The sequence below is a fragment of the Doryrhamphus excisus genome, linkage group LG11 (assembly GCF_037039965.1).
Source record: "Doryrhamphus excisus strain RoL-2023G ecotype Guam linkage group LG11, RoL_Dexc_Guam_v1.1, whole genome shotgun sequence".
Classification (NCBI taxonomy): domain Eukaryota; kingdom Metazoa; phylum Chordata; class Actinopteri; order Syngnathiformes; family Syngnathidae; genus Doryrhamphus; species Doryrhamphus excisus.
The window spans coordinates 10,514,171-10,541,037 of NC_136367.1; the positions used below are offsets into that span (position 1 = coordinate 10,514,171).

Here is a 26,867-nt window from a genome sequence, read left to right on the forward strand (position 1 = left end):
TGCTGTAAAAGACTCATTGCAAGTTATCACAAATGCTTGATTGCAGTTGTTGCTGCTCAGGGTGGCCCGACCAGTTATTTTCACACAGGGCCGTGTAGGTTTGGGTTTTTACCCTCGTGAGGAAAAAGCGGTAGAAAATGAATGAATGAATGCGGTTTCCTTTAAAAACTGCATTTTGTGTTCAGCTGTGTTGTTTGCTGACTAATGTTTTAATTAGTTTGGTGGTCAGGGAGAGAGAAATATTTTTTCACACAACTGTATATTCACATTTCATTGAAAGCATTTCTTAAGATGGTGCTTTGACAGTGACATCAATATTTCGATTTTTTCCCCGCCTAAAAAAAGAAAAGGCTAAATTAAATTATAATCCATTTTTCACAATTCCCACCAACATAGGACTGTATATAGTCTGCAGTATTGGTGGTATGTGTAAGTTATTATTTGAATTATTCCGATCCAAATCTTATCTTATAACCGCTAAAAATAATTGTTTCCTTGGTAAAAAAAAAAAAAAAACAAAAAAAAACGACCCACTGTGCTCTAGAAATGCAAGATATATAACAATAAGCTAGTCTCTTTAAAAATATGAGGTACTCAAAATCGGGCCGCCCTCAAAGAGCCACAAATGCCGTCTCAAATTTAAACATCAGCGCTGTGGTCCAAATGTGTTCTTCTGAGCGCAGAAGAAATCAAATCTAATCCTTTTCTCACAGACGTCTATGAGTTCAAAGAACAAGGTCACGTGCCGCCAGCCTGTTGGAATAAGTGCACGAGCCGGCAGGGGGCGCCAGAGAGAGGTCTGGCGTGGCCAAGAGGAATAGGCTTTGGTGGGCGGAGCTTCACTCTTATTGTCCGCCGGTTGAACGGAGTGACTTTTCCAAAGTTTGTCTACTCTGTGCTGCCGGTGGGACCTGCTCGACCACCGGGTACGAACTGGCAGGCGGACGCGCGGTGGGAGTACACGCAGGACGTTACTGGAGGAGGCAGGAACATTGAAAAGAAATCATTGTGAAAGTTTTGATGGTGCATTGTTCTTTCATCGTACTGAGGATCCAGCACTCGAGGAATGACACATGAGTGGGATCATCCTGGTGGATTAAGATAAACTGGCAAAATGGAGAACTTCTTCACGGAGGTAAGAAGCTGCTCGGCTTCTTCTGCGTTTAGTGTGCATCTGTGACGTCATTTTGTTTTCAGCTTAGAGTTGATAGACTGCAACGCATTCTAATGATAAAACATGGATGGAGTGCTTGGAATGAATGAATGTTAAGCGTCATATCAGAGGAGGCATCGCTCATGCACGCGTACGTGCACAGTCTGGATAGCGTCCCAGTGGAGCTCAGGCATTTCCTCCTCCTCCAAGAGGAAGACTTGGTGTTCACTCATTTTCAACTTCTTTTATTGACATTTTCTTGACTCAGCTGAGACCAAAAAACCTTGGTCTAGTTTGGTCTAGCTGGTTTTAGGACTCGCTTCCAAATCTGGACCAAAAACACTGGACCAATTGGACTGGAAACATGGTTCATAAAATATTGCATTAAATACTTTCTGTACAATAATAATACAATACAGTAATCTGTGATCCTTCGACTATCAAAAGTTTGTGGCCGCCCTACTTGCTTCAGAGTTGGTTTTGGGACCGACTTAAGAAGAGAAACAGAATTACGAGCATCTCCAGGACTCGACCAGCGGAAGAGACCATGTAGTCCAGGCAGCGTTGAGCTCCATGTTAAATATTTTTCCAGCGTTGTGACGAGGCCATCAAACCGGTTCTTGTCCTCAGGTGTAACGGTTGAACTGAGCGACAGTTAGAAGCGTTCCCTCTTCCTGATTGGTGTTGAAAGCCAACCAGGCTTTCAGCCAGAGGTCAAAGTTTACATGAGTGAGCACGAGGTTCTGTGCAAACACTGGCCTCGTCTACCCCAGCAGCGGGGTGGGACTGTTTCTGTGCCCTTGTCTCAAATATCATCTCAGATGTGCCAGCTAATCGCCGTGGAAACAAAGGGGCCAGACTGGAGGCGTTGGACAGGAAGCTGAGATGACGCCCGGGTCCTAGGTGGCGCTAACAAGACCCTATCAGGCCTTCAAGTCAATACTACAGCTTCTTTTTAAATCTAGACTAGTATCAACTCTGTTGTGACAATCTGCCTCATGTGCTATGCCCTTATTTGCTCCACTTCCACTTCCTGGTGTTTTCTCCACTGAGGCTACAGACAAATCTAAGATGGAAAACAAAAGTGAGAAGTTTGTAGTCCACAAACATCTTCAAATGTCTACTCATTGTCATTTTTGTATTTTTAATGGCACCACCTGCTGGTATGGAGGCTTCTCGGCTCGACTTGAAGTTTAAGGTGTGTTATTCCGCAGCTCATGGAAATGATAATTCAGTCAACACATTAATGCTGTATAGTTGATGCTACATGTTGGCTCATACATTATAATAGGACAGTCTGTGTCACACTGCTTGTTACACATCTCATATGCACCTTGTCCGCCACACAATAAGAAGCTGTAGCAGGAGGGATCAGTGTTGCCAACTTATTAACATTTCTATTTCCCTCCAATCGGTAGCAACAGCTTGGATATGAAGAAGACAGAAGTTGCTGAATTACATGCGGAGGGAAATGGCGACAATAATACAGGCAGCTTACACTGGCACAGTTTGTCTGGCGAGGGATCTGTTGCAATCGAAGGGTAGGGGTGAGGTTGGTGATGCTGTTGTTCGTCTATAAATAGTTAATGCATTCATATACATACACATTTATAGTTTACACACACATCTGTAAATTGAGTTATTTTGTCATCAAAATCTTTTTTTCCTGTGCTGTTTTTGTTGTTTCGTTGAAGTAAACAACTGTTCAAATGTTTGAGGTGTCACTAAATGAAAAATATGGACGTCAGTCACCATTGTGCTGCAGAACATTTCATTTTTATGTCTTTTATGTACTCCTAAAACTCAATATTCTGTGGGTCTTGAAAGTTCAGCAAAAATGCCCCAAAACTATTAGCATGGAGCTGTGTTTTCTACACACGGCTGGCAGTCAATGAGCTAAAGAACACGGCAATTGGTATTCTATTGGTGGCCTCATTGCACATAACATAACATAACATAACATAACATAACATAACATAACATAACATAACATAACATAACATAACATAACATAACATAACATAACATAACATAACATAACATAACATAACATAACATAACATAACATAACAGTGGTGCATCCTGACCGCTGAACAACATGCAAAATCTTAATTCTTGATGAAAACCAAAGGCAAACAATGTGGGCTGTCTAACAGCAACAACACGAGACTCGAACATGAAAGCAATATTGGTCTTCTCAACGAGCAGCGGGTGTCACTGTGCCCCCCACCCCCCCAATGTGAAGCACTCAAAAAAGAAGCAACTTTTTCATTCAGAAGTCATTTCTTCTTCGGTTCAATGACAACAGCCTGCTTGGAGATAGTCTTAGTCTCTAGTGTGTTTGTGTGTGTGTGTGTGTGTGTGTGTGTGTGTTTGTGTGTGTATACGTATGTTTTGACAAACGAGCCCATTGGATGTTTGCAGGTTGGGCTGATATTTGAAAATTTGAGAGCCAATCGTGTGCAGACGTCCCTCAGGTGTGTACATGTGTGTGCGTGTGTTTGTTCGCATGTCACAGCATGTCAACAACCAGCTTATTCGGCGTCATAGCAACATGGCGAAGTGATGTAAGTTTCAGAAGTCGATGATATGGCGAGAGATACTTCCACATGTACATGATTTCATGTTATTGTCAGTTCAGTCAGGCCGCATGTTTTTGTGGCATGCACCATCATCACTGAGCTAAGGCGTGACCTTTGACTGTGGGCGGGGCTTCACTGCTGTGCGGGCTGGTTCGATGGCGTGTGTAAGTTGACACCTGCCAGCTAGCAGGCTGGGAGGAATTCAAAGAGCTTGCAGAAGAGCAGAGAACAACTGTGAATTTTTACAATTCCCCACTGCTCTCCTCCAGTTGACCAATTGTGCGACATCACATCTCCAACTTCCTGTCGCCCCCCCACCCCCGGTTTTGCTGCTTGCTTTAATAAGTTGGTCGTCTAATGGACACTGCTCAGTCCCACTCATTCAAGTAACGCTTGCTGAAGGAAACCGGAAGGCTGGCACTTGGCCAGAACTCCTCCAAATGACTTTCACAGACCTCGGCGAGCTGCGTGTCTGCCAGCAGTCCGTCAGGGAATCAAACAGTGCGTCGCTACAGTCATCTCCAACTTTTGTTTTCACTTCTTCCTCTAGCTGCAGACTGCTCTCAATAGCTTTTATGTTGGAACTTGACATTCTGAAGTTTGTCTTTGGCATCAGATGAAGACCTCCTGACCTCTGGCCTGTCCAGCAGAGGTCCTAATGAGCACACGCCAAAAACACACACGCCTAAGGCCTGTTTGCAAACATCTGAGCATCTATCTGATGGACGCCACTCCCTGAAAGCCACAACACAACAACCCTAAAGTAACCACAACAAATATCCATTAGCGCCAGTTAGCTTGTTATCCATCCAACTGCCTTGTGAGTGTACACTAAGTTGCTGACTCACGAAGACACTATTGATTTTCCTCATTGGGAGCATCCATTAAGACTTCATCAAGGTGACTTTTTTATAATATCAAATGTTCCTGTTGATTCTGATGCCGCGTTAAAAGTTTTTTTATGAGGCAGGAAGCAATTAGTCAAGGGACGCGGTACTACTATTAGGACCTGTTTGAAGTCTTCTGGCTACATTAGCTTAGCCTGTTAGCTTCCATGTTAGCTACGTAGACTGTTGTGTTATGCTGTTTGTGGTTCTGATCCACTGTGTGCGCTTGATATTTATCCAATGGCAGCATTGTTAGCTGCACTTAACCGCAATTAGCTCGAATCATTAACTTGATCACTGTAAATATTAGTGTTAACGAACGTATTCCAGCGAGGGTCACATCCAGAAAAAGGAATTATGTTGGTTTTTCCCAGAGGACTGCAATCTATCTGTGGCATTGGGTTGCCAATGATGTAATTGTCTAATTTGCTTGTCTAATTAGTCAATGGCGCATGTTGTGGCCTCTTGTCCACACTCAAAAGGGGACCTATTAAGCTTTTTTCACTTTTCGGACCTATAAATGTTGTTTGAATGTTGTATTCCTGTCAAATGATGCCAAAGTTTCAGATAATGAGATTTGCGCATTTGGAAGTGAACCGTAAAAAAGTAGGGATGGCTCTGAATGCTCGGTTTCTGATCATTTTTGGCTCCCTGCGACATCACAGGGAGAAGCAGCGCACTCTTGTCGGGGAAGGTGCATTAATTCATAGTGGACACACTATGCCGCTGTGAGTCCACGGAGGTGGGGAGAAGCACGGCTTTTATGGAGGACCAAAACTGACAAAATAATAAATAAATAAATAAATAAAAGTGGAAATAAAAACAAAAATGAAAAAAAAAAATAAAAAAATTAAATACAAAAAATAAATATAAATGGAAATAAAAACAAAAATAATTTTTTTTTAAATTTTTGAATCTTGTTTTTTATTTTTGTATTTATTTTTGCTTGTATTTATTTATTTATTTATGTATATATTTTTTTATTTTTGTTTTTATTTCCATTTGGTCTGCTTTTGGTCTGCCATTTGGTCTGCTTTTGGTCAGCCAATTTGGTCTGCTTATATCGATACAAAAGCAGCTTAAATCAATCTTTGCTTAAGGATTTCAATACCAAAAAAGAACACGGCGAACGGCTGCTTCCAGTCAACTTTATTTTTCACACTTCCACCACCAGAGCACAGCACACACACCGATTCCCGCACTTCCTGGTTCACAGGTCATGCTCAACCCGCCCCACATAGCTGGCCAAACACATGCCTGCAACAGAAGAACCAACTGACATAGCATACACACCTATTCCAACGAAGACACAAGTGTACAAATACATGTATTTAATTGTGTTGTATTCAGATATCTTTTTATCGCTTGCAATAATCACTGTTTTTCATATGTACATGCTGGCGTTCGTGGTTTCTCTCGTGTGTATAGAATCTATACACACGAGAGAAACCACGAACGCAGTTGGTTCTTTGCGTTCTTTTATAAGTGTTCTTTTTTGGTATTGAAATCCTTAAGCAAAGATTGATTTAAACTGCTCGACATTGTTCTATAGTATAGAACAATGTCGAGCAGTTTATTGCCCACTTTTAATGCAGTTCGGCGCAGGATCAGATATATCGACAGTCCGGTTTTATCGATATTTTTTCCGACTCCCGACAATATCGATATAACGTGACTTTACTGTAGCTCTCCAAAGTGTCCAAAGTGTATTCATTTATTACCAGCTCCTACACAGACAGAATTAGAAAGTGGGATTCGGCAGTCGTCCGGGAGTCCTCTGATACGGAGTGTGACCAATCACAGTGGAGTGGGCGTGCTCGGAGGCGGGCCGTGGGTTCAATAAATTAAAACAGAAATCCAAGGAAATCCAGCTAGGATTAGGCGCAGTTTCTGGAAGATCTAGAACGTTTGCCATTTGCCAAAATGAGCATAACAGGTCCCCATTAAGTTTTTATCCGTAAACACTGAGCTTTTGGAAAACCTCAGCCAGAGGTGTGTGGACAGGGTCGTGTCATAAGAAATGTGAGACCTTCTCTCATGTGTTTAAACCTTATTGAGCAACAGAATATGAAGTTATTATATGGGTATTGGTTTCATTTTGTGCCGCACTCGAAGAACAAAAAAATATCATACCGTCTGCTGACTTTCAAGCTAATGTGTTACTTTATTTTGTGGTAGCTTTCTCGAGCTTCTGATTGGATAGCCAGCTAATGTGTTTTTTATGTGGTGCATATGAAGACGTAGATGCCATGGTGCCAAGCGACATAGAAGACAGTCCCATTATAATGACCAAGGGGGACTAGGTAGCGCCAAATTTTTGAAAAAGTTGTTTTTGAAGACTGAAGAGTCTTTGTGTTAGTGTGGACAAGAAAGACACACTTGTCATGTCCTTTCTTATCCGTTTCCATCTTGTAGAAGTTTACCACAGCTGGACAACACATGCCAGCAGCTGGCTGCCAAAACACGTGCACACACACACACAACGCACAACACACAACACACACACACACACACAACACAGAGGCAGAGAAAGTAGGTCAGTTTCTGGCTTTGCTCGTTAAAGAGCTCATTAGTTGACCACTTGGGTCACAGTCGGGTCATGTCCTTGAGGACGCCTGAGCAGAAGAAGACGATTGACAAAATACTTGAATGTCAGACAGGATGATGGCTGCCATACCTCCTGCCACCAGCGACGGCGCTAATCAAAGAAAGCCGCTTCTGTCCAAAGTCCTCTTAATCATCTTTAGAAATAGAGGTGCAAAGTAGACGTTGGACAAGCTGCCTGTCCCTTTTCAGGACAAAGAGACCCACACCATTACCGCCCCCCCCTCCTTTACACAGCATTCCATTATGAGAATGGCCGACAAAACTTTTTTTGCATTGCTTTGTGTGGATGTTGCATGTTTATGTGAAAGGGGACAAAACAAGGAAGCTGTCCAACGAATGTCCGTCACATCAGAGAAGACAAAAAGACACAAAGGGCGAAGCTTATTTTCATTATTTTCATGCTGTCGCTACACTTGTATGACCTCACGACCTGGCCAACGCACACTCATCACTTCATGATGCAGACAATGCTCATGTAGCACGTACCACGGTCACATGACAGCCATCCAACATGGCCGCTGCCCGATTCAAAATAACACAGGAAGTTGGGCGCCAGGCAGGAAGAGTCCATTTTGCTTCAAAGCGTCGAAAGTTCGTTTGAACATGTTCACTTTTCTTGTCTGCAAGATTTTCCACAAGATTTGTTTGTCTTTCATACGAGGGCTTCCATCTTCCATCATCATACTTTGTTGTTTCACGTGGTCCTTTGGAAGCAGAAGAAAGTTGGGGAAAATGTCTTGTAGAAGAAGAAATGTCTTGCCCGCGTCGTTGAGCCTTCATCAGCGAGCCAAAGAAAATGGGGGGAAAAATCTACAAAAATTGGAGCTCTTCTAATTTATTGCCCCTGAAAGTTTTCCATGTCCACGGACCGGCACTGGAACGGTACTGAAATATCATAACAATGTTTCACTATGCTTTATTTTGAAAAACATGCATCAGAATTACCTGTCTGCTATTTTGGCACTTGCTCATGTTGGGGGACTGTGCTTCACTAGTGTCTTGTGTCTTTATTATACCTTGCTAATAAAAAATATTGTGTGTATCAATTGATGACAGCTTGTCCCTCATGAAGGATATACTGTACATGCCAACGTGTGTGATCGCTCGTGTTTCAGTCTCATTGGACTTTCTGCCATCTTTGAACCATTTGTACTGTCTCACTGGCAGTAGATAGTTACATTGCAAAAAGCTGCAACGGAGCTGCACCGGATTCAATGTGAGGCCAGAGTTAGTAGCATGTTTGCTTTATGCATCATGTTCAAACATGATGAATACAATTTATGAATGTTTGTAGATGTCCGTCAACTCGCATAAAATTGTAAATCTGTATATATATATGTATATATGTGTGTGTGTGTATATATATATATATATATATATATATATATATATATAGGTGTGTATATATATATGTATAGGTGTGTATATATATGTGTGTGTGTATATGTATGTATGTATATGTATGTATGTATATATATATATAGGTGTGTGTGTGTATATGTATGTATGTATGTGTATGTATATATGTATGTATGTATGTATATATACTATGTGTATGTATATATGTATGTATGTATGTATGTATGTATATAAATGTATGTGTATATGCATGTGTAAATATGTGTGTGTATATGTATGTATATATATATATATACTATATACATGTGTATATATATATATATGTATACAGTATGTGTGTGTATATATATGCGTGTGTAAATATACACACGCCCTTTAATGACCTACAAGGTGATTACGTTGCTTCATCCCAACATATCTGCTGTAATATCATGATGAATATGGTGGTCCAAGCCCAAGTCCAAGTTATATCACTTTGCGAAGCTTTCATGTTATGGTTTTTTTTGGTGAAGCTTGAAGTGCTCCCACACATTTGAAGACTTTGGTCAAATGTTTTTTTTCCGTTTGAAAATACCACCTGCACTCTGACTCCACCTCGGTCTGATCAGCTTGCTCTGCAGGTGTACATTTATTTCTGTCAGCAAGCATTGACAGAACAAAGCTCTGTGGGTGAAATAAACGGCTCTGTGACGCATGAATCGCACGTTACAATAAATCGATTATGAACTTCATTGTCGTCATGTTTTTTTATTTTTATCGATTTTATTGTTGTTGCATAGAGTTTCATCCTTTCATCCACACAGAAGCGGCATTCTGGGTGCTGTGTCCAGCTTGTCGGTTACGTGTGGACAAGCAAATCTGCTACTTTTTAAAAACTATGACATCACCGAGCCATCATCATCCAGAAGTGACCAGAAGCCAACAGCATTTTTCAGTATTGGACTGCCATGACTTGTGGCCACTTTGATTACGTACAGGCGAGTCTTGGGAAGCGGACGACAGACATCTTTGTTCGTTTCACGTGGTTCTGTCTGGGTCACCTCGGTGTGCTTTGTGTGTTACATCGTTTTCACCCAATGAGCCGTTTCCGGAATCTGGAAATATCTGGAAATATTTACAGACCGGGCACAGTGGGGATGTAAATGTACGCAAATACTTTGCTTCCTTCTCCTTTTGGACATGTGGAAGTGTGAATTGAACTATGTGTGTTTCATTGTACGTAGCTTGTAGGCATGTTCAAATAAAATAAGACTGTTACCATTCCCTACTTCCCATCTGTTGATGACCTCACCTTTCACCCCTGCTTTGTGAATAATTGACACACAACAGGTGTTTAGCGTTGTTATCATACACCCTTGCTAATTATTAACCAGGCAGGAAGCTAATTAATACTAATGATAAGAAGATGTATGGAAGTTCACATAGTTCAGGGGTTTCCACATTTTTTCCAGCGAGATTTGCAACTACACTCAAGTTAATGTCCAATGGCGACTACTGAACATGCTCGGTTTTGCATGCAACATCCAGTATTGACAGTACACTGCATTTTGCCATACTTCAGTGTGAACTTATACTTACTTATACACTTAAAACTGTAAGCAACTGCAGCAGTTGAGATATAGCCAACCGCTTTTTGAGCACGTCAGCACTTTCCTCTGGAAAAATGACCCTGTTTGAACTGAAAAACTACACACACACACACATACACATCATCAGTGAGCTGAGTGTACAGTCTAAATATAAAAGGACCACAAAGCTTGTGTTAAAGTGGTCATGGTGAAAGAAGGCGTAGCACCAGCAGCAGAAAAGGAAGCTTGTCGATCCAGCAGAAAGTTCTGGAAGGATCTTTGTGTGTGTTGCACATGGGGGTGGGGGGGATATAGTGCAAATCACAGATGCGCAACGTAACCTACAACATACGTACATATTGTGGTTGTGGGAGCTTGTGTGAAACACATCCGCCTCCGCAGTGCCCCCCCCCCCCCCCCCCCCCCCCCCCCGAATGCTAATGTCTTGAACATGTGTTGACTTTTCATTTGATGTAAATATCTGTTGAATATGTATAAATATGTATCTACTGTTGGGCTCACTATTTATTTTTGGGCCAGTTGTCGAGGCTATTTGTCATCTTGCTTTTGTGTTTTTCTTGGTTTTCGTTGTCAAACATGACAACTCCTTTTTATGACTCATCACTGTGTGTTTGTGTGTGTGTGTGTGTGTGTGTTTGAGATTTTGTGTGTGTTTTTCCCAGACTGTTGCGTCATTTGCTGTGTGTCATTTAAATTTCATGAGCTGGTTTGTTGTTGAATGGTTCACTTCTTTTGTCATCTGTTTGGCTACTGAAGCTTGCTACTTTCTGTTTTTGTTTTTCAAGTTAAAATGTTGGACTCATTTGGTTGTGTTTTTATTTTGAAATGCTTCTGGCTGCGCGTTGGCAAGATGAGAACCATGCACTCGCACACACTATTGAGTTGAATGGGACATTAGCCACGGTCGTTAAAAAGTTAATCATCAAACGGGCCAATCAGGCGAGTGACTTCGTCTGGCCAATAAAAAGTGGTGTGGAAATGAAACAGTGGTCCCGGAGATAGACGCACATTGTTGGTGTTTTGCAAATTTTATGTTATGATATGTAACCCAATACAGCAGAAGAGGTTGGGTGTCAAAGGTCACGGCTGCGCTGCGTTGAACGTTAAAGCAAAGTAGAAGAAAAAGGATTGATGTTCTGCGAAAGAACCAAGCAGCTCTTGTTGATTCCAGCTGGACCGCCGCTGCAGACGAGGTCATAGTTCATCCGAAGAAGCAGACTTGAGCGTTGTGCTGCCAGCTGAGTGCTGCAGACGACGTCGACGACGACAACAAAACGCTTCCTGTTGGTGGCGGGCAGGGCACCGCTCACAAAATACAAGAGAGCGTTTGTGACCACTGAAGAGGAAGCCAAACGGCTCCTCGTTCCCGACTCCCTCATCTGCCAGCTCTCCCGATGGCGGGGAGCATCACCAAGCAGGGGACAACCACAGCAAATGTCTACTGAACCCGCCAGAACCTTCTCAGTGGCTTTAAGTCATGACCCGTTTCTTTTAATCAATGCAAGGTTGTGTACTTGTATACTTGCGTACTTGCGTACTTACACTTAGACGCAAGTACAGCAAAATACAATTCCCTGTCAGTACCCAGATGTTTGACTCAAAATTCTCAAAATGGTGAGTGTGCCGTGATGGACACTTCACACCCTCAGTGGTCACCATCGTTGCTACATAGCGGGGGGGGGGTAATTTGAGTGGTTGCAATTCACCTCTTCAAGGGAGAGAAGCATTAAGAGTATGACAGTAATGGAACTGGGACAGCACTGTGCTGTCAAAATTCACACAGTCAGGAATTCATGTGTACATTCATGTGTACATGGTATGGTTCTTGAAGTATGTGTACATTCATGTGTACATTCATGTGTACATTCATGTGTACATGGTATGGTTCTTGAAGTATGTGTACATTCATGTGTACATTCATGTGTACATGGTATGGTTCTTGAAGTATGTGTACATTCATGTGTACATGGTATGGTTCTTGAAGTATGTGTACATTCATGTGTACATTCATGTGTACATGGTATGGTTCTTGAAGTATGTGATTTGAGACGCAGCCATTTACTTTTCATAAATAATCTTCCAAGACACACATTCTTGAACTAGGACTTTACGTTTTAGGGCCTAGACGGGAGTAAGAGAGAATAAGCTGCCCTCTGGGGGGGGGGGGTACATGCTGGAGACAAAGAATGAGGGTGCGTGCATGTGTGTGTGTGTTTGGAGGTCTAGAAAGTATGCCAGCGGGAGGAGGCAGGGAGCCCCAACCCCCACCCCCACCCGAACATCTTCTCTTGTTGCAGCTCTTCTCGCTCGTGCACATCAGGAATGTGCATGTGGTCGCACGCGCCATCTTTGTGTGCACGTGACAATGCCACACTTCCTTTGTGTGCATGAGGTTCTCTTCTTTATGCTACCAAGCCCCACCCCCTCCCCTTGACTTTTTTCCCAAACAACACACTTCTTTTCCCAGGAGGACTGGTGAAACTGTGTGTGTGTGTGCAAGCGTGCACGTGTGTGTGTATGTGTGTACTAAGCAACAAAATGTCCTCCATCCTGACCGTGTCTGTCAGGCGGATGGTTAGTGGGTCAAAGGTCCCTCATACATTGAGCAGATGTTCCATTTTTTATATATTTATTAAATAAAGGTTTTGGTTCTGATCCAAATATTAATTATCCACATTAACCATGAAAGTGTATTTGTAGTCTCTGCTGGTGTTTGACCTTCTTCTTTGTCCACAGGGCGAGCGTGTCTGGCTGCACGAGGACAAGCAGTACCTTCCCAGCACCGTGTCCTCCTGCTCAGGCGGCGTGGTCGTCTTTGCCACAGACTACGGCCAGGTGAGGACCCTTTTTGGATCAGGCTCATCTTTCAGTCTTAAGCTAGTTTGTCTTTGACTGAAAAGGACGGTCACAAGTGTTTTGCCAGACACATCACAGCACACGTTCCACTTGATTCGCATGTTGCCAAAACAACCAGGCGAAGACCAGGTGAAGACCCAAACTTGGGAAGACTCAGGAACAAGTTGTCGCTCAGATCGTAAAAACACACAGGATGAGAACCTGTCATTTTAGGGCGTCAATCGTTGACCGGGTGTCCTGGCGACATGCTGGCGTCTTTTGAAGGTTGGACTCCAACCAGCAAGTTCGGTCATCACGTCATCAGGCCATGTTAGAACACACACTTCTCAAACAACCTGCGTCATGCAGTCGCACCTCTGTGACACTATTGAGGGTTTTTTCATGCTAATATGGTCATATGGTCTGCTATGTTGGAGGTGAAAGTCCTGCCAGTATTGTTGCTGTTTCACTTACTCCAACTGTGTCCTGTTTACCTACCAACAGTTCAGCCAAACGTCAGCCATGACAGTCGTCAAATTTATTTCCTGCACCTCTGTTTTTGTATAATTCTGTTTTTCACCAGAATTTTGCTTCAGTTTTTAAACACTGGCTCTGTTTTCGTACAGTATTGCACATAACAAACCAGTCTGTTTTCCCGGTACCGTGTTGTTGCATCAAACCAAGCGCCCTGCAAGTTGGTCACCCATTTACTACACACACACACGCTGTTTCATGAGGCCTGAAAGCAACAAGCTGTTACCCCAAGAGGTAACCTGTGAACGTTATTATTCTTGTCGTTTTGTCAACAAGTTGGAATTCTGATGATGCAAACAAACTTTATTGACTGAGGTGACCCAGAACACTGACTCAGCGCGCCAGATTGTCCTCAGATTTGAACCTAATTAAGTTTCTAAGCGCTCCAGTTGTCTGCACTGAGAAAACAAAGCTGGGGGGCCTCCACGCTAAGCCTAGTGACAGATGCTAACAGGACTAAATCTGTGTGAAACAAAGCCATTAGACAAGTAGCTATGTCAGGGATGGGGTGCTTCTTTGTAACCCGGATCAGCCCAAATGAACGTTGTTGCTTTCACTGAGACGGATCAAGAAAGGGAATGTCTGCTCCTGCAATGAAACTAGCCACTAGCCACAGCTAATGTTATTTGATCACGGCAAAGCTATGGATAGATACATAAATGGACACATTACAATTTTTTGAATTAGAGAAGGCAATTGTGGACTGTTCAGGTCATGTGACCAACAGACAGGTAAATGTGGTGTTTACAGTGTGTTGTCTATACAGGATGTACCTGTTTCAAAGTTAACAAAAGTTTTTATATGACCGCAATAAATGTTTCATTAAAATGACCATGCAGCCTTAACTCATTGGCTGCCAAAGACATTTGAAGAGCTTGCAACCAAAAGGCGCTAAATCCATTTTGACTGATTTTGAGAAAATCAATGATTTTTAATTACGCACATATCAACCTATTTGGTCATCAAGTCTATATTGCAAATGAAAGAGCTATCAATATAGGTCATAAAAATGCATGCTATAAAAATCCTGCACACACCATGTATTTTATATATTTTTTTTAATTATTTTTTTTTTTTGATTTAGCGCCTTTTGGCTGAAGTCACCTTTAACTTCTTCAATGGCATTGTTGTAAAAGAATGTAAGGTGCTTTAATGTGATATGCTAATAAAATAATTACAACACAGAAGACATTCTCCACATACAATACACCCCCCCCACACACACATGCACTCGTTCACCTTCACACATGACAGAAACAAAATGTTATAACCTACCACTAGTACACTGTTACTGATAAAATTTTGTTAAGATATTATAGCACACATTAACATCATCCACATTCCATGATGATCAGCTTTAACACAACTCAACATACCCAATTATACAAGACAATGGTACAAGACATGTCATACATTGCAGGTGCATTCAATCTGTAGGCTGCAGTAGAGCGACACATGAAAAATAGCAATTTGCAGACAATAATAAAAATGTTATTAAAAGCAGTGCTCATATTTGACTGCACCATGAATGTACAGTGACAAAAATCATCTCATTACAAACTCTTTACATTGTATGTTTTTTAGTACAAGTAAAATAATGTTTCTCATGAAAGTTGGAGGTGTCAAGGTAGAGACATGCCTTTTATGGCGTAAAAAAAACTTCCATGTTACAGAATACTGTAAAAACACAATTTGTGTTCTCCTGAATTGCATAACATACTGTAACTATCATACGTGTACTTAATGTACACAAACAAAACAGGATGCGCACTGATACTGGCTTTCTGTATGTGCAGTGCCAATTGTATTCTTCTCTCTGATTGGTCAGATTATCAATAGATGGGAAACTTGGGCCAATCAGAATAAAGAATAAAGAAAGGGATTTAGCTCCTTTTGGTTGAAATCTGAAATGGAAATAGCGCCTTTTGGTTGAAAGCATGAATTTCATATCACTTTTTTTCATATTTATTAAAATGATTTCAAGACCAAAATATGTGATTTGGATACACATGACAGAGGTCTATTAAACTCATGAAAAACATACAACTTAGTGAAAATTGGATTTAGCGCCTTTTGGTTGCAAGCTCTTCATTTATAGATGTCTTTTCAAAAAGTAATGTTGACTGCCAAAGACCTATTTTTTTTCGCAGTCGCTACAGATCAAAGTCTTATTTATTCTGTGTGTGTTTCAGACTTGTAGGCAATTTGTAGGTATTTCTGTGTCAGTAGGGGGCAGCAACTCTGTTTTCCTCCGATCAACCAAGCGACGAATCCAGCAGAGACAAAAACACGGGCGTCTTACACTGACACAGAGTTGGTCTGGTTGTGGACATCGGGGTGACGTTGGGGACGCTGTTGTTGTTCATGTATAAATACCTGTAGTAAATAAAATAAAATAGATTATTTTGTGTTATGTTCTAAATCGGTGAAGTAAAGATCTTCAGATGTTTGAGGTGTCAATAAAACCAAAAACATGGATGTCAGTCACTGTTCTGCTTGAATGTGCTTCTCTGCAAAAAAAGCTAATTTTCTCAGGTTTTTGGTCAAAATCTGGTGTTTTTCCTGAAACCACCCTAAGTTCTAGTGTCGATATATAAAGACCCAAAAAGGCTAGAAACTCTTGTCTGTTTTTGAACGTGAAATATCAGCCAAAAATGTTGCTGAAGCCAGAACAAGTGCGCTCTCATCGAGAGCCTAGAAAGTCTTTTTTTCTGATGAAAGAGGAGAGTCTAAAGTTACTTTACATAGCATATCTGCAAAATTTCAGCAAAAATGCCCCAAAATGCTCTCGTCTCTGAAAATGGCTGGCAGTCAACAAGTTGAGATGGACTTTGACTGACTGACTTTTCCCTGTAGCCACGTTCAAACTGGAATGTGAGCAATGAGGATACTGTGTGTGTGCAGATGTGATTGACTTCTGGGACAGAGGGTCTTTCTTCAGGGGGAGTCAGCCCAAGCGGTTGGGTCACAGCAACGACAAACCTCCCTGACTTCAGTGTGTGTGTGTGTGTGTGTGTGTTTGCGTGTGTGTGTGCGTGCGTGAGCGCCATTTTGACGGCATTTTGTCGTTGGGACTTTGACAAAAGCCATTGTTAGCCTCACTTGCTTCTTCAGACTGACATTTAGCAGTTTTTCCTGCTGAGTGAAGCCCTCAAAACAGAACCAAAACCAGAACCATGTAGCCTAAACAACCACCAAGAAGAATCCAGCGTCTCCATGACAACAGGTGTAAATGTTAGACTAGTAGTTATGCATCATCATCCTGTCCATCTTATTTGAGATGATCAGTAAAAGTAGTTGCTGTTGTGAGTTGTCATGTTTTGACTGACTACCCCAAAGATCTAAGTCTTCCTCTTTGTAGAAGTTCTTTCCCTGCCTTCTTAACATGATTTCACACATGAAGAAGTAAAGTTGTTAGATGGTAGAAATCTAAAAATAAAGGTGCAGGTGAGGATCGTGCTCGTCTGCCGGCTGCTGTAGGGGAGGGGTTTACCTGAAAGGTTTGCCATATGTCTCCTCTGTGGCCAGGAAACATGATAGCTCATACTACATTCTTTCTATGACGTCCTGATACTTTAAAGGTGACCTATTGTGCTTTTTCCACTTCTCTGAGCTTTAAATGTAGTTGTATTGTATTGTATTGTATTGTATTGTATTGAATGTTGTATTCTTGTGTTAAATAAACCATGCAAAGTTTCAGATAATGACGTTTGTTTGGAAGTGAGCCAAGAAATAAGTTTGGGACGGCTCTGAATGTTCAGTTTCAGAGAGTTTTTCTTAACACTGAAGGGCTCTACATTAAAAACAAAAATGACTTGCCCATGGGGAATCTTTAAGGTGAGAACTACTACCCCGAACTTGCCCCATGTAAAATGAAAAGACTGCCCTAATGATATCATATATCAATATATGATGATAATTCATCAGATAATTATACTGACGCATTGTATTTGGAGGAATGTCTGAAACGTATGTTAACATGGCATGCCATACTACCTTACACATGGTAGTCGTAGTAAGCAGTGATATTTAGAAGTTGTGCACCACAATGAAACATGAAACAAGTGTATTTAGTCCAGAAAAAATGCTGAATGGTCAGACAAATAATTTGTGAAGCAAAGGTGAGAAAAATCCACCGAGAAATGGAAGCGCTAGATTTTGTAGCTTGTGCAAAATCAGCACTTGGTATTGGATCTAATCGGTGGTGTTTCATTGTGACCACTTCAAATTGTCACAGCAATGTGATTCACTCACCTGTGCCATCGTTTGATTTGCTTCCGCTAATAAAATACTGGTTTAGGAGGCACTGGTTCATCACTTTTTGCTCTTTTCCTTCACAAGTTGTTGAAGAATTAGACCATGTTGGCAGGGACGCCATGATAGATGTTTTCCTAGTCAAACCATCGCTGATTGGTTGATCGCCAACAAGAACGGGTGTGGGTAAAACGCGGACTGTGGACTGCGCACCGTGGTCTAAATAAACGATTCTGATTGGTCCATTTCAAAATTTGCAAGGATTGGTTTGCAAATTACAACCGGAATTACGCAGTCCGTGTTTTACCAACACCCAACAAGAACCGCTTTTAAAAAAACTCTTCACAGTATGGCATGCCAAAGTACACTTGCCCCACGGGAATATCACTGATTGGATTTACTTGCCCCGGGCCATCGGTACATCGTTATTGTCGAGCCCTGCACTGGTTGTCTGTGACGTCACAGAGTGCTGGGCTCGCTTATATGGGTGTGCGCTTCCTCAAGCTCTGCTCTTCTGTTGACGGTGCGAGCAATGTCTCCCAGGAAGTTTTTCTTCAGGTGTAACGGAAAGCTTCATTTGTTTACATCAAGGAAAACATCAGGCCCAAGTGGTTGGAGTTTGTGATTCCCTACCCACATAAGAAAAATATTTTAATCTATCAACAGCATTTCACACCAGACTGTTTTGTGAACATGGGCCAGTATGCAGCTGGACTAGCCGACAAACGGTTGCTGAAGCCCGACACCTTTGCAACGTTACTTGATTGTGTCGAGGAGTCAGAAGAGCAAGCAGTAAGTAACAAGCTTGTCTGTGTAGCATTCAGGGAGCGGGTGCTAATTCCATGTTATTTTTTCTGTTGCTGGGAATCACCAACTACAATCATTTCGGCCTGAGTCTGTTTCATCAACAGTGCTTGGGGGACGGCGGAGCCATGCCCATAAGGAATGATGTCTTCTGTGACATTACAAAAGAACAGTATTGCAACACCCTCTGAAACTAAGCGTTTTGAGCATCCCAAACTACTTTCAGGGCTCACTTCCAAATGCGCAAATCTCATTATGGGAAACTTAAAATACAACATTCTTACTACATTTATAGCTCAGAAAAGAGGAAAAAAGCATAATAGGTGCCCTTTAAAATATTGTAGGGGGTCATATTTGAATTGTGTAAAATAATGACAATGAAAAACTGTACAACTTGAGTGTGTTGAGATGGTAGCCATCTTTTTACATCACAACATGTGCTTGATTACAACACTGCAAAAGCTATGGCAGCTCAGGAGGAACACAAAAGACATCACGGCTTCTTTAGCGTTACAAGCTGGACCACAGGCCACAACACCATCAAAAGTCTCAGTTGGCATTGGAAGGAAGGAAGGAAGGAAGTCCACACTGGAACTGTGGCATTTGGCTTAACTATCTCCTTTGTGCCTTCATTCATATTGGCCTCTTCTTGCTAACTGCTAGCAGTTTCGTAGCTGAGAGGATGCTCGCTCTCTTTTGTGTTCATTTTGTGTTCAAGGATGGAGCGGACTGGCATACACTTATGTCAATTTATCCATAGTTAATGTTTTTTTATCGTTCAATAATTCCATATATCCATTATCATGACAGGCATAGATAATGACATTTGACTGTAAAAATACTTGAAGGCCAAAGAAGAATATCTCAACAGCACTCGGGCTTTATCAGCTCAGATGAATGCAGACAACCTTCAGGAGGTCACTGAGATGATCAGTTAGGTTTAGTCTGCGGTTGATAAGAAGCCTTGCCCTCGTGTTCCAGGCCCTCCTACTTCTCTTGATTACTGAAGTTAGCCATTTGACTGTAATTCTTTTCTTCTGGCCTTGTCTTCCAGGTGTACACGTACAAACAGAATGCGCTGACGAGGCAAAAGGTCCAGCCCATGCATGGCAGCAGCACCACGGGTGTGGAGGACATGGCGGCGCTGGAGGACCTGCATGACGGCGCCATCATGCACAACCTCTTTCTGCGCTACCGACAGAGGAACATTTATGTGAGTTTATTTTCCTGAAATATGGAAGAGACATTTAATCTGCAAGCCCCTTCATCCTTTTTTATGCAAGAAGTTATGTTTGAATGGCGACAGCGCTGATGAGGTCGAGACGCTGGCGGATGAGATGTGAAAAGCTGATTCTTCAGATTCTTTTCCACTCAATCGTCATTTGAGGCCTGGAAGGTGATTAGTTCGTCGCCCGCCAACAAAGGCCCAGTGTGCTAACACAAAGCAAAGTAGGACAAAGAGCTTCCAGCATGTTCTGTGAAACAAACAACTAACCTGACCCGGCACTTTCTGCCAGCAAACACGGCAACGACAAACACTGCCTTGTGTTCTGGGAAGTGCTAACATTTGGAAAATGTCACCTCGTCACTTTAATTGCGTCTGAATGTTCCCGTATGTTGGGAATGATCCTGATCCCACCACAGTGCAAGTGGAGACTTGAGGATACTTCCGGCCTCCACCACTTAGCATCTCATGCTCTTTTGGAGTGGAACGCTTTGGAAATTTTCTGAGCTTCTGTGTCACCATGCTTGGAAACTTGAAACAGCATCACAGTGCTTCCTCGTTTGTCAACCAATAGTGAGAGGTTGACTTTACAAATACATAACATTTTGTTCAGCCCACTTCTTTTTTGTAATGCACACCAAAACCCAATCGGAAGAAAGTCATTGGTGGAAAAGCAACAATTGTGACAGGAGGACAATAAAAAAGAAATAGATAATGATGCACACAGTGATGTCATACAAACACAAACATTGCTTTGTCTGTCGGTACTCAAACGTTAAAAGCAGAACTTTGGAAACTCTTTATCATGGCCAGTTTACCAAGTTCTCTCAGGTGTTTCACAGGGAACGCCAAGTGTTCCCAAATAGGAGACTTTAAAAACAGAAGAGGCTTTCCAGCCAATGGTTGGACTGTACTGTATTGTTTACAATGCGTCACGGCATAAACACTTCCTGTACTTTACTTAAAGGTGCTCTATACATGTCTACAGCTCCAAATTCAAAACATTTTCAAACAAAAAACATAAGAAAACCACCACTGGCTAGCATACTTTACCAGTAGTGGGTTAGAAGAACATATTGTAAATAGTTGCATCCAGATGGGAACAATGTACCACACAAGGCACTAATAGGTGTGGCGCGAACATGAACGGACATGCAGACAGAACCACGTACCACGTGACACAACAAACCATCATCCATCCGAGAAGTGGGGTTACTTCTGCGAGTCATTTTGGAGAATAAGAAAATAAAATATCAGGAGAATGCCGACTGGGGTGAGGCATGTCAGTCATATATATACAGTATATACAGATATTATATTGGCTTGGCGTCCAGATGGTTATGTCATGTTAGGATGGGATGGTTCAGATTTTGCCACTTTGCTTTCAAAAAATACAGTTTCAAGGCAAATGCCTTTTTCGTGTGGATGAATATCGCTCAAACATGTTGACCCTTTCCTAACACGGGGTTACGGCCTGTTGGATCAACCTCTTCTCTTTAAGTATGAAACATGATATAGAGATTCATGGTAATGGTTTAATGTCATTTGAACATGCATCAGATTACAATTGAGTGCATCCCATAATCAGTTCCCAGTTCCACATGTCCAAAAGGAGAAGAAGAAGCAAGACTTAGCCAATGATGATTATTAATGATTACAAAAACATTTGCTAATGTCAGCATCACTTTGTCTGAGGATGGAATTCTCACCCGTGTGTGTGTGTGTGTGTGTGTGTGTGTGTGTGTGTGTGTGTGTGTGGTGATTGTAGCCAGCTGTGTTATGGACTGGTGGCCTCCCCTGTGGATTTCAGCGATTCCAGTCATCGCACACACACACACACACACACACACACTAGTCTCTATTTTTGATTTCTTTTCCCTCATTTTAATATCCACCCTCACTAATCTGTGGTTGTTCCAATCCCAAAACATTTATTCCACTCAGGAGCTTTTGGACGCCATCACGTCATGCCAAAACATTCCTTCTCACTGTAATTTACGTTTTTGGAATGAAAGTTGTGGAAAATGTGTCATCTTAGTTTACGTGTGTGTGTGTGTGTGTGTGTGTGGTTATTGAAGCACATTTGTCTTCTTCCTGTACAAAGTTGGTGTGACAGGCTCCGCCCCTTCTCTCTATCTGCTCACCTGGGAACTTTTCCAGTGAGGATCAAATATCTTCACCAAAGTTCTATTGTCCCTGTCAGTTTTTTCTTCAAGCCGCTGATGGTGTGCACGGCTCCTTCTTCTCACATCTGGAGGTTCAAAGGTTAAAAGTCAAAACAGTTTGTCACCATTGCAAATTTGGAATGGTGTTCAAGGTGCCCTCAAATGGTATTTTTGGAAAACGGTGTCCAGAGTGGGAACATCTGAAAATGATGGTTGGCCATTTCCATATAGATGAGCAATCCGCTGCTTTTTGAAAGCGATGCAGTCACCGACCCACCGCCATCACGGGACCAGAAGCTTTCACGACAAGCCAACATAATATCTGAATATTCTCCTGGAAAAGTGACTTGCAGAAGCAATTCCATTTTCTTGTAAGTCCAGACCAACCTTGGGAAGCGGAAGAAGACGAGAAATATATGTGCATGCGTTCTTTCTTCTTCTATTGTATGGCGTGTCATGTGGCTCACAGCGCCACCATAGGTGTGCCTTCTGTATTACGTCATTCAACGTAATCTGGCACAGTGTGGATGTGAATTTTTTTCCTCCCGCCAAAAAAAATACATTCCCGAGCGTTCCTATGTGGACAGGGCCTCAAGAGGCACAGTCAGCGCTACAAAACACATCTTCACGCGGCCTGAGTCACATGTTGTGTCTGCTCCATGAAATGTGACGTGGGCCCGACACCCTGACCTCTTCAACGTGACTGGTTCACATTTGGAGATGGCGTCATGGCAGATCGGACATGTGACTGCTAGCAGATCTGTTGTTGTGTTCCAAACGTGTACTTCCTTTGAATGCATAAGTGCACTCGCACTGAGCAGGATGGTAAAAATGCAGTGTACTGTCAGTACCCAGATGTTGCACACTTGGAATGTAAGTGGACACTAAGCACCCTCCCCCGTGGTGGAAGGGTCTAAGCAGCTGAGCAGCAACCTGTAGCAGTGGAAGGTAGCGAACAAAAGAGTAAGTCGGTAAATACTGAGATTGTCACATCTCGTGAGTGTACAGTAATGGATTTGGGATTTGGATTTGGGACGCCACTACACTATCAAGTCCAAAACGTAGGCACTACGCACTAAGTACAGACTGTACACAGTATACTTATTGAAGTTTACTGACGGAAGTATTCCAACTTACTGTATGTGTTTACAACTACTGTAATTGATGATAATGTAATCGGTCCATCGAATGATTGTTGAGAGGGAAACTAAGAGGCCGAGCTGTCAACTCGATGTCCAGCGCGAGTCTTCAGGCGTCAGGGATTGAGGTTGACCAATGTACTTTTGCACAGCTGCCATTGGTGACTGGTGCCCCGTGTATTACATTGTTATCACTCAGGGCTCCTTTCTCATCTAGATGCAACTATGTACTAATGGGGGTGCAGTGGGGATGCTAATTTCTTCCGTGTGGAAAGGGCCTAACACTAGTGAGTGTGACAAGTGGTGTCACTTTTATTAGCTCTTTGTGCATGAGGCTCAGTCAGCTAAAATATAACAAAAATAACAATGTGCAAAAAAAGAGGTAGGTTCCTTTAGTGGGGAATGAAAAGACAAACATTAGTTTTCCTTGCCTCTAATGTGAAGATGGGGATTTGTCTGTCCATCACTTCCAAATGAGGACAACCCTCATGCATGGCGTCTGCTGCTGTGTCCAAATACAATAGACGTGCAGCAGTTGCTAGCTATGTGAGCGCTGCTCATTGGCAACGTCCCGCCTACATTTCCTGCCGTCAGTCAGGCAAGTCGGCTTTACTCTCATCCTCCAGCTTCTTTCCCACATATGGTCTTCATTTTGCTGGTTTGATCCCACTCTTGACTGGTCTCATTTTGGACTTTCAACATGATGCCTGTCGGTAAACACAACAGAAGTATACTGCGGAGCTTTGTGGTCTTGGAAAGTTCACATGACAACAGAGACGCCATGTGGGATATTTTCCACTAAAGTTTGACACGTTTTGCATATGCTGTGTTTATTTGTAGTATGTATTATATGTAGTATTTGTCCCTGGCTAGCACTTTATGTTTATTGGCGGGTTGGCAAAGTAATTAGCATGTGTATTATCAACATATTCATTAGCTTGTTGGTGCCCCTCCCCCGTTTTAGTGTCCTTTAGCCTTCAGCCCTGAAATCAGTGGACTGTTTTTTTTTTTCAAACTTTTCAAGGTAAATGATGAGTTTCTTGCATGACGTCTCTGGAATGACGTTGAGACGTATTTGACGCCATGTAAGAATGAGGGGCCACAGTTAATCACATTAACCAACAGGGGGCCCTCTGATGAGAGTCACAGCCAATTAGCTCTGGCCTTGGCATCCTATTACCAGAAAGGAACCGGGTAGGTGGGGGGCGGGCTCGCAGAGTGGGGGAGTTATAATTGAGTCCAAATGGTTTCAGTTCTTCAAGTTAAGTTGAAATGTGGCTTCGCCTGAAGGTATTTTTTTTCTTTTTTTTTTATTCTCCACAGTCATGAGCAGCACAGCGCCTTGGAGAAGGTTCTTAAGGTTACAATCTTTACCTTACGATGAATTGTATGCACTTTCAAGCTGCTCACTCAGCAGGTGGTGCTTTAAGTTCCAACTGTAGGAGCTTTTAAGCAGGTCAGAAGAAGAAAGTCATTGTGAGTGCCGCCACAGGCTGCTTCATGTAAATATTACAGTCAACGGCCATTCAAATGTATTTGCCTGCTAATGTAGGTCAGTCAGTCAGTGGGCCTCACGTGCACGCCCCACAGTGCACAACAAGGCTCAGTCGCCGGGCAGAACATTGCAGAAATAATCCACTCTGTTCACCACAAGTAGACTGAACTTGCTACATGAAAGAAGACGTTTGTGGAACTATGATGATGATGACTATGACTATGATGTGATTATTTGTCACTGCTTTCAACTTAATATGGCAAAGATTTAAATGCATGCTAATAAGGTAACGTGATAACGAGCAGCCTCTTTCTGGGTCATCATCATCTTCTTCTGTTGTTGTCTTTCTAAAACTTAGCCGTTGACAATTAGCCTTGGACTCCCTGCAGCAGGGTGGTTTGGAATACCATGGTGGTTATAGCAGCTCAGTATGAGCTTGTGAATTATGAATTTCTTTTATGTCTTACCAACAGTCAGCACATCACTGCTGGAGCCTGTAGTGTGTACATTTCCAAAAGTGTTCCGACCATGTTGTCTTCATTTTGTTTTTTGTGCTGTCTGCATTAGCCACACTTTTTCATTTCAAATGAAGAAAATGTTCCTGTTTATTTGACATGACACTCGGCCTGTCTGTCATCATAACAGTTTTTGCTGGACGATAATTTGCCTCCAAATTTTTGCAGATAAACTATATCTTCGAAACTTCAGACTGTCCAGTCTCTACTGCCGGATTGGATTCGGGATCCAGCACATACAGTGCATCCGGAAAGTATTCACAGCGCTTCACTTTTTCTACATTTTGTCATGTTACAGCCTCATTCCAAACTGTATTAAATTAATCTCTTACCTCAAAATTCTACACAAAATACTCCATTATGACAATGTGAAAAAAGGTTTTTTTGACATGTTTTGAATTTATTAAAAATAGAAAACAAAAAAATTACATTTACATAAGTATTCACAGCCTTTGCCATGAAGCTCAAAATTGAGCTCAGGTGCATCTTTTTTCCACTGATCATCCTTGAGATCTTTCTACAGCTTAATTGGAGTCCACCTGCAGTAAATTCAGTTGATTGGACATGATTTGGAAATATAATAACTGTCTATATAAGGTCCCACAGTTGACTGTGCATGTCAGAGCACAAACACCAAGCATGAAGTCAAAAGAACTGTCTGTAGACCTGCGAGACAGGATTGTCTTGAGGCACAAATCTGGGGAAGGATACAGCAACATTTCAGCTGCTTTGAAGGTCCCAATGAGCACAGTGGCCTCCATTATTCGTAAATGGAAGACGTTTGGAACCACCAGGACTCTTCCTAGAGCTGGCCGGCCTTCTAAACTGAGCGATCGGGGAAGAAGGGCCTTAGTCAGGGAGGTGACCAAGGCCCCGATGGTCACTCTGTCAGAGCTCTAGCGTTCCTCTGTGGAGAGAGGAGAGCCTTCCAGAAGGACAACCATCTCTGCAGCAATCCACCAATCAGGCCTGTATGGTAGAGTGGCCAGACAAAAGCCATCAGACCAGAGAATTTTGTTTCTCATGGTCTGAGAGTCATTCAGGTGCTTTTTGGCAAATTCCAGACGGGCTGCCATGTTCCTTTTACTAAGGAGTGGCTTTCGTCTGGCCACTCTACCATACAGGCCTGATTGGTGGATTGCTGCAGAGATGGTTGTCCTTCTGGAAGGCTCTCCTCTCTCCACAGAGGAACGCTGGAGCTCTGACAGAGTGACCATGGGGGCCTTGGTCACCTCCCTGACTAAGGCCCTTCTTCCCCGATCGCTCAGTTTAGAAGGCCGGCCAGCTCTAGGAAGAGTCCTGGTGGTTCCAAACGTCTTCCATTTACGAATAATGGAGGCCACTGTGCTCATTGGGACCTTCAAAGCAGCAGAAATGTTTCTGTATCCTTCCCCAGATTTGTGCCTCAAGACAATCCTGTCTCGCAGGTCTACAGACAGTTCTTTTGACTTCATGCTTGGTGTTTGTGCTCTGACATGCACAGTCAACTGTGGGACCTTATATAGACAGTTATTATATTTCCAAATCATGTCCAATCAACTGAATTTACTGCAGGTGGACTCCAATTAAGCTGTAGAAAGATCTCAAGGATGATCAGTGGAAAAAAGATGCACCTGAGCTCAATTTTGAGCTTCATGGCAAAGGCTGTGAATACTTATGTAAATGTGATTTTTTTGTTTTCTATTTTTAATACATTCAAAACATGTCAAAAAACCTTTTTTCAC

At 42.3% G+C, this 26,867-nt stretch overlaps 1 protein-coding gene across 1 annotated transcript in view; it reads left to right on the forward strand.

Moving 5' to 3' along the window:
- The first annotated feature begins 868 nt into the window (after positions 1-868).
- The window catches only part of myo10 (myosin X), a 48,783-nt gene continuing 22,784 nt past the window's right edge, over positions 869-26,867 (forward strand). The window contains exons 1-3 of the mRNA XM_058065499.2: positions 869-1,135; positions 12,914-13,012; positions 19,659-19,817. Of these exons, the coding sequence (XP_057921482.2) occupies positions 1,115-1,135; positions 12,914-13,012; positions 19,659-19,817 (279 nt within the window). The 5' untranslated portion in view covers positions 869-1,114. The remainder of the gene's footprint in view (positions 1,136-12,913; positions 13,013-19,658; positions 19,818-26,867) is intronic.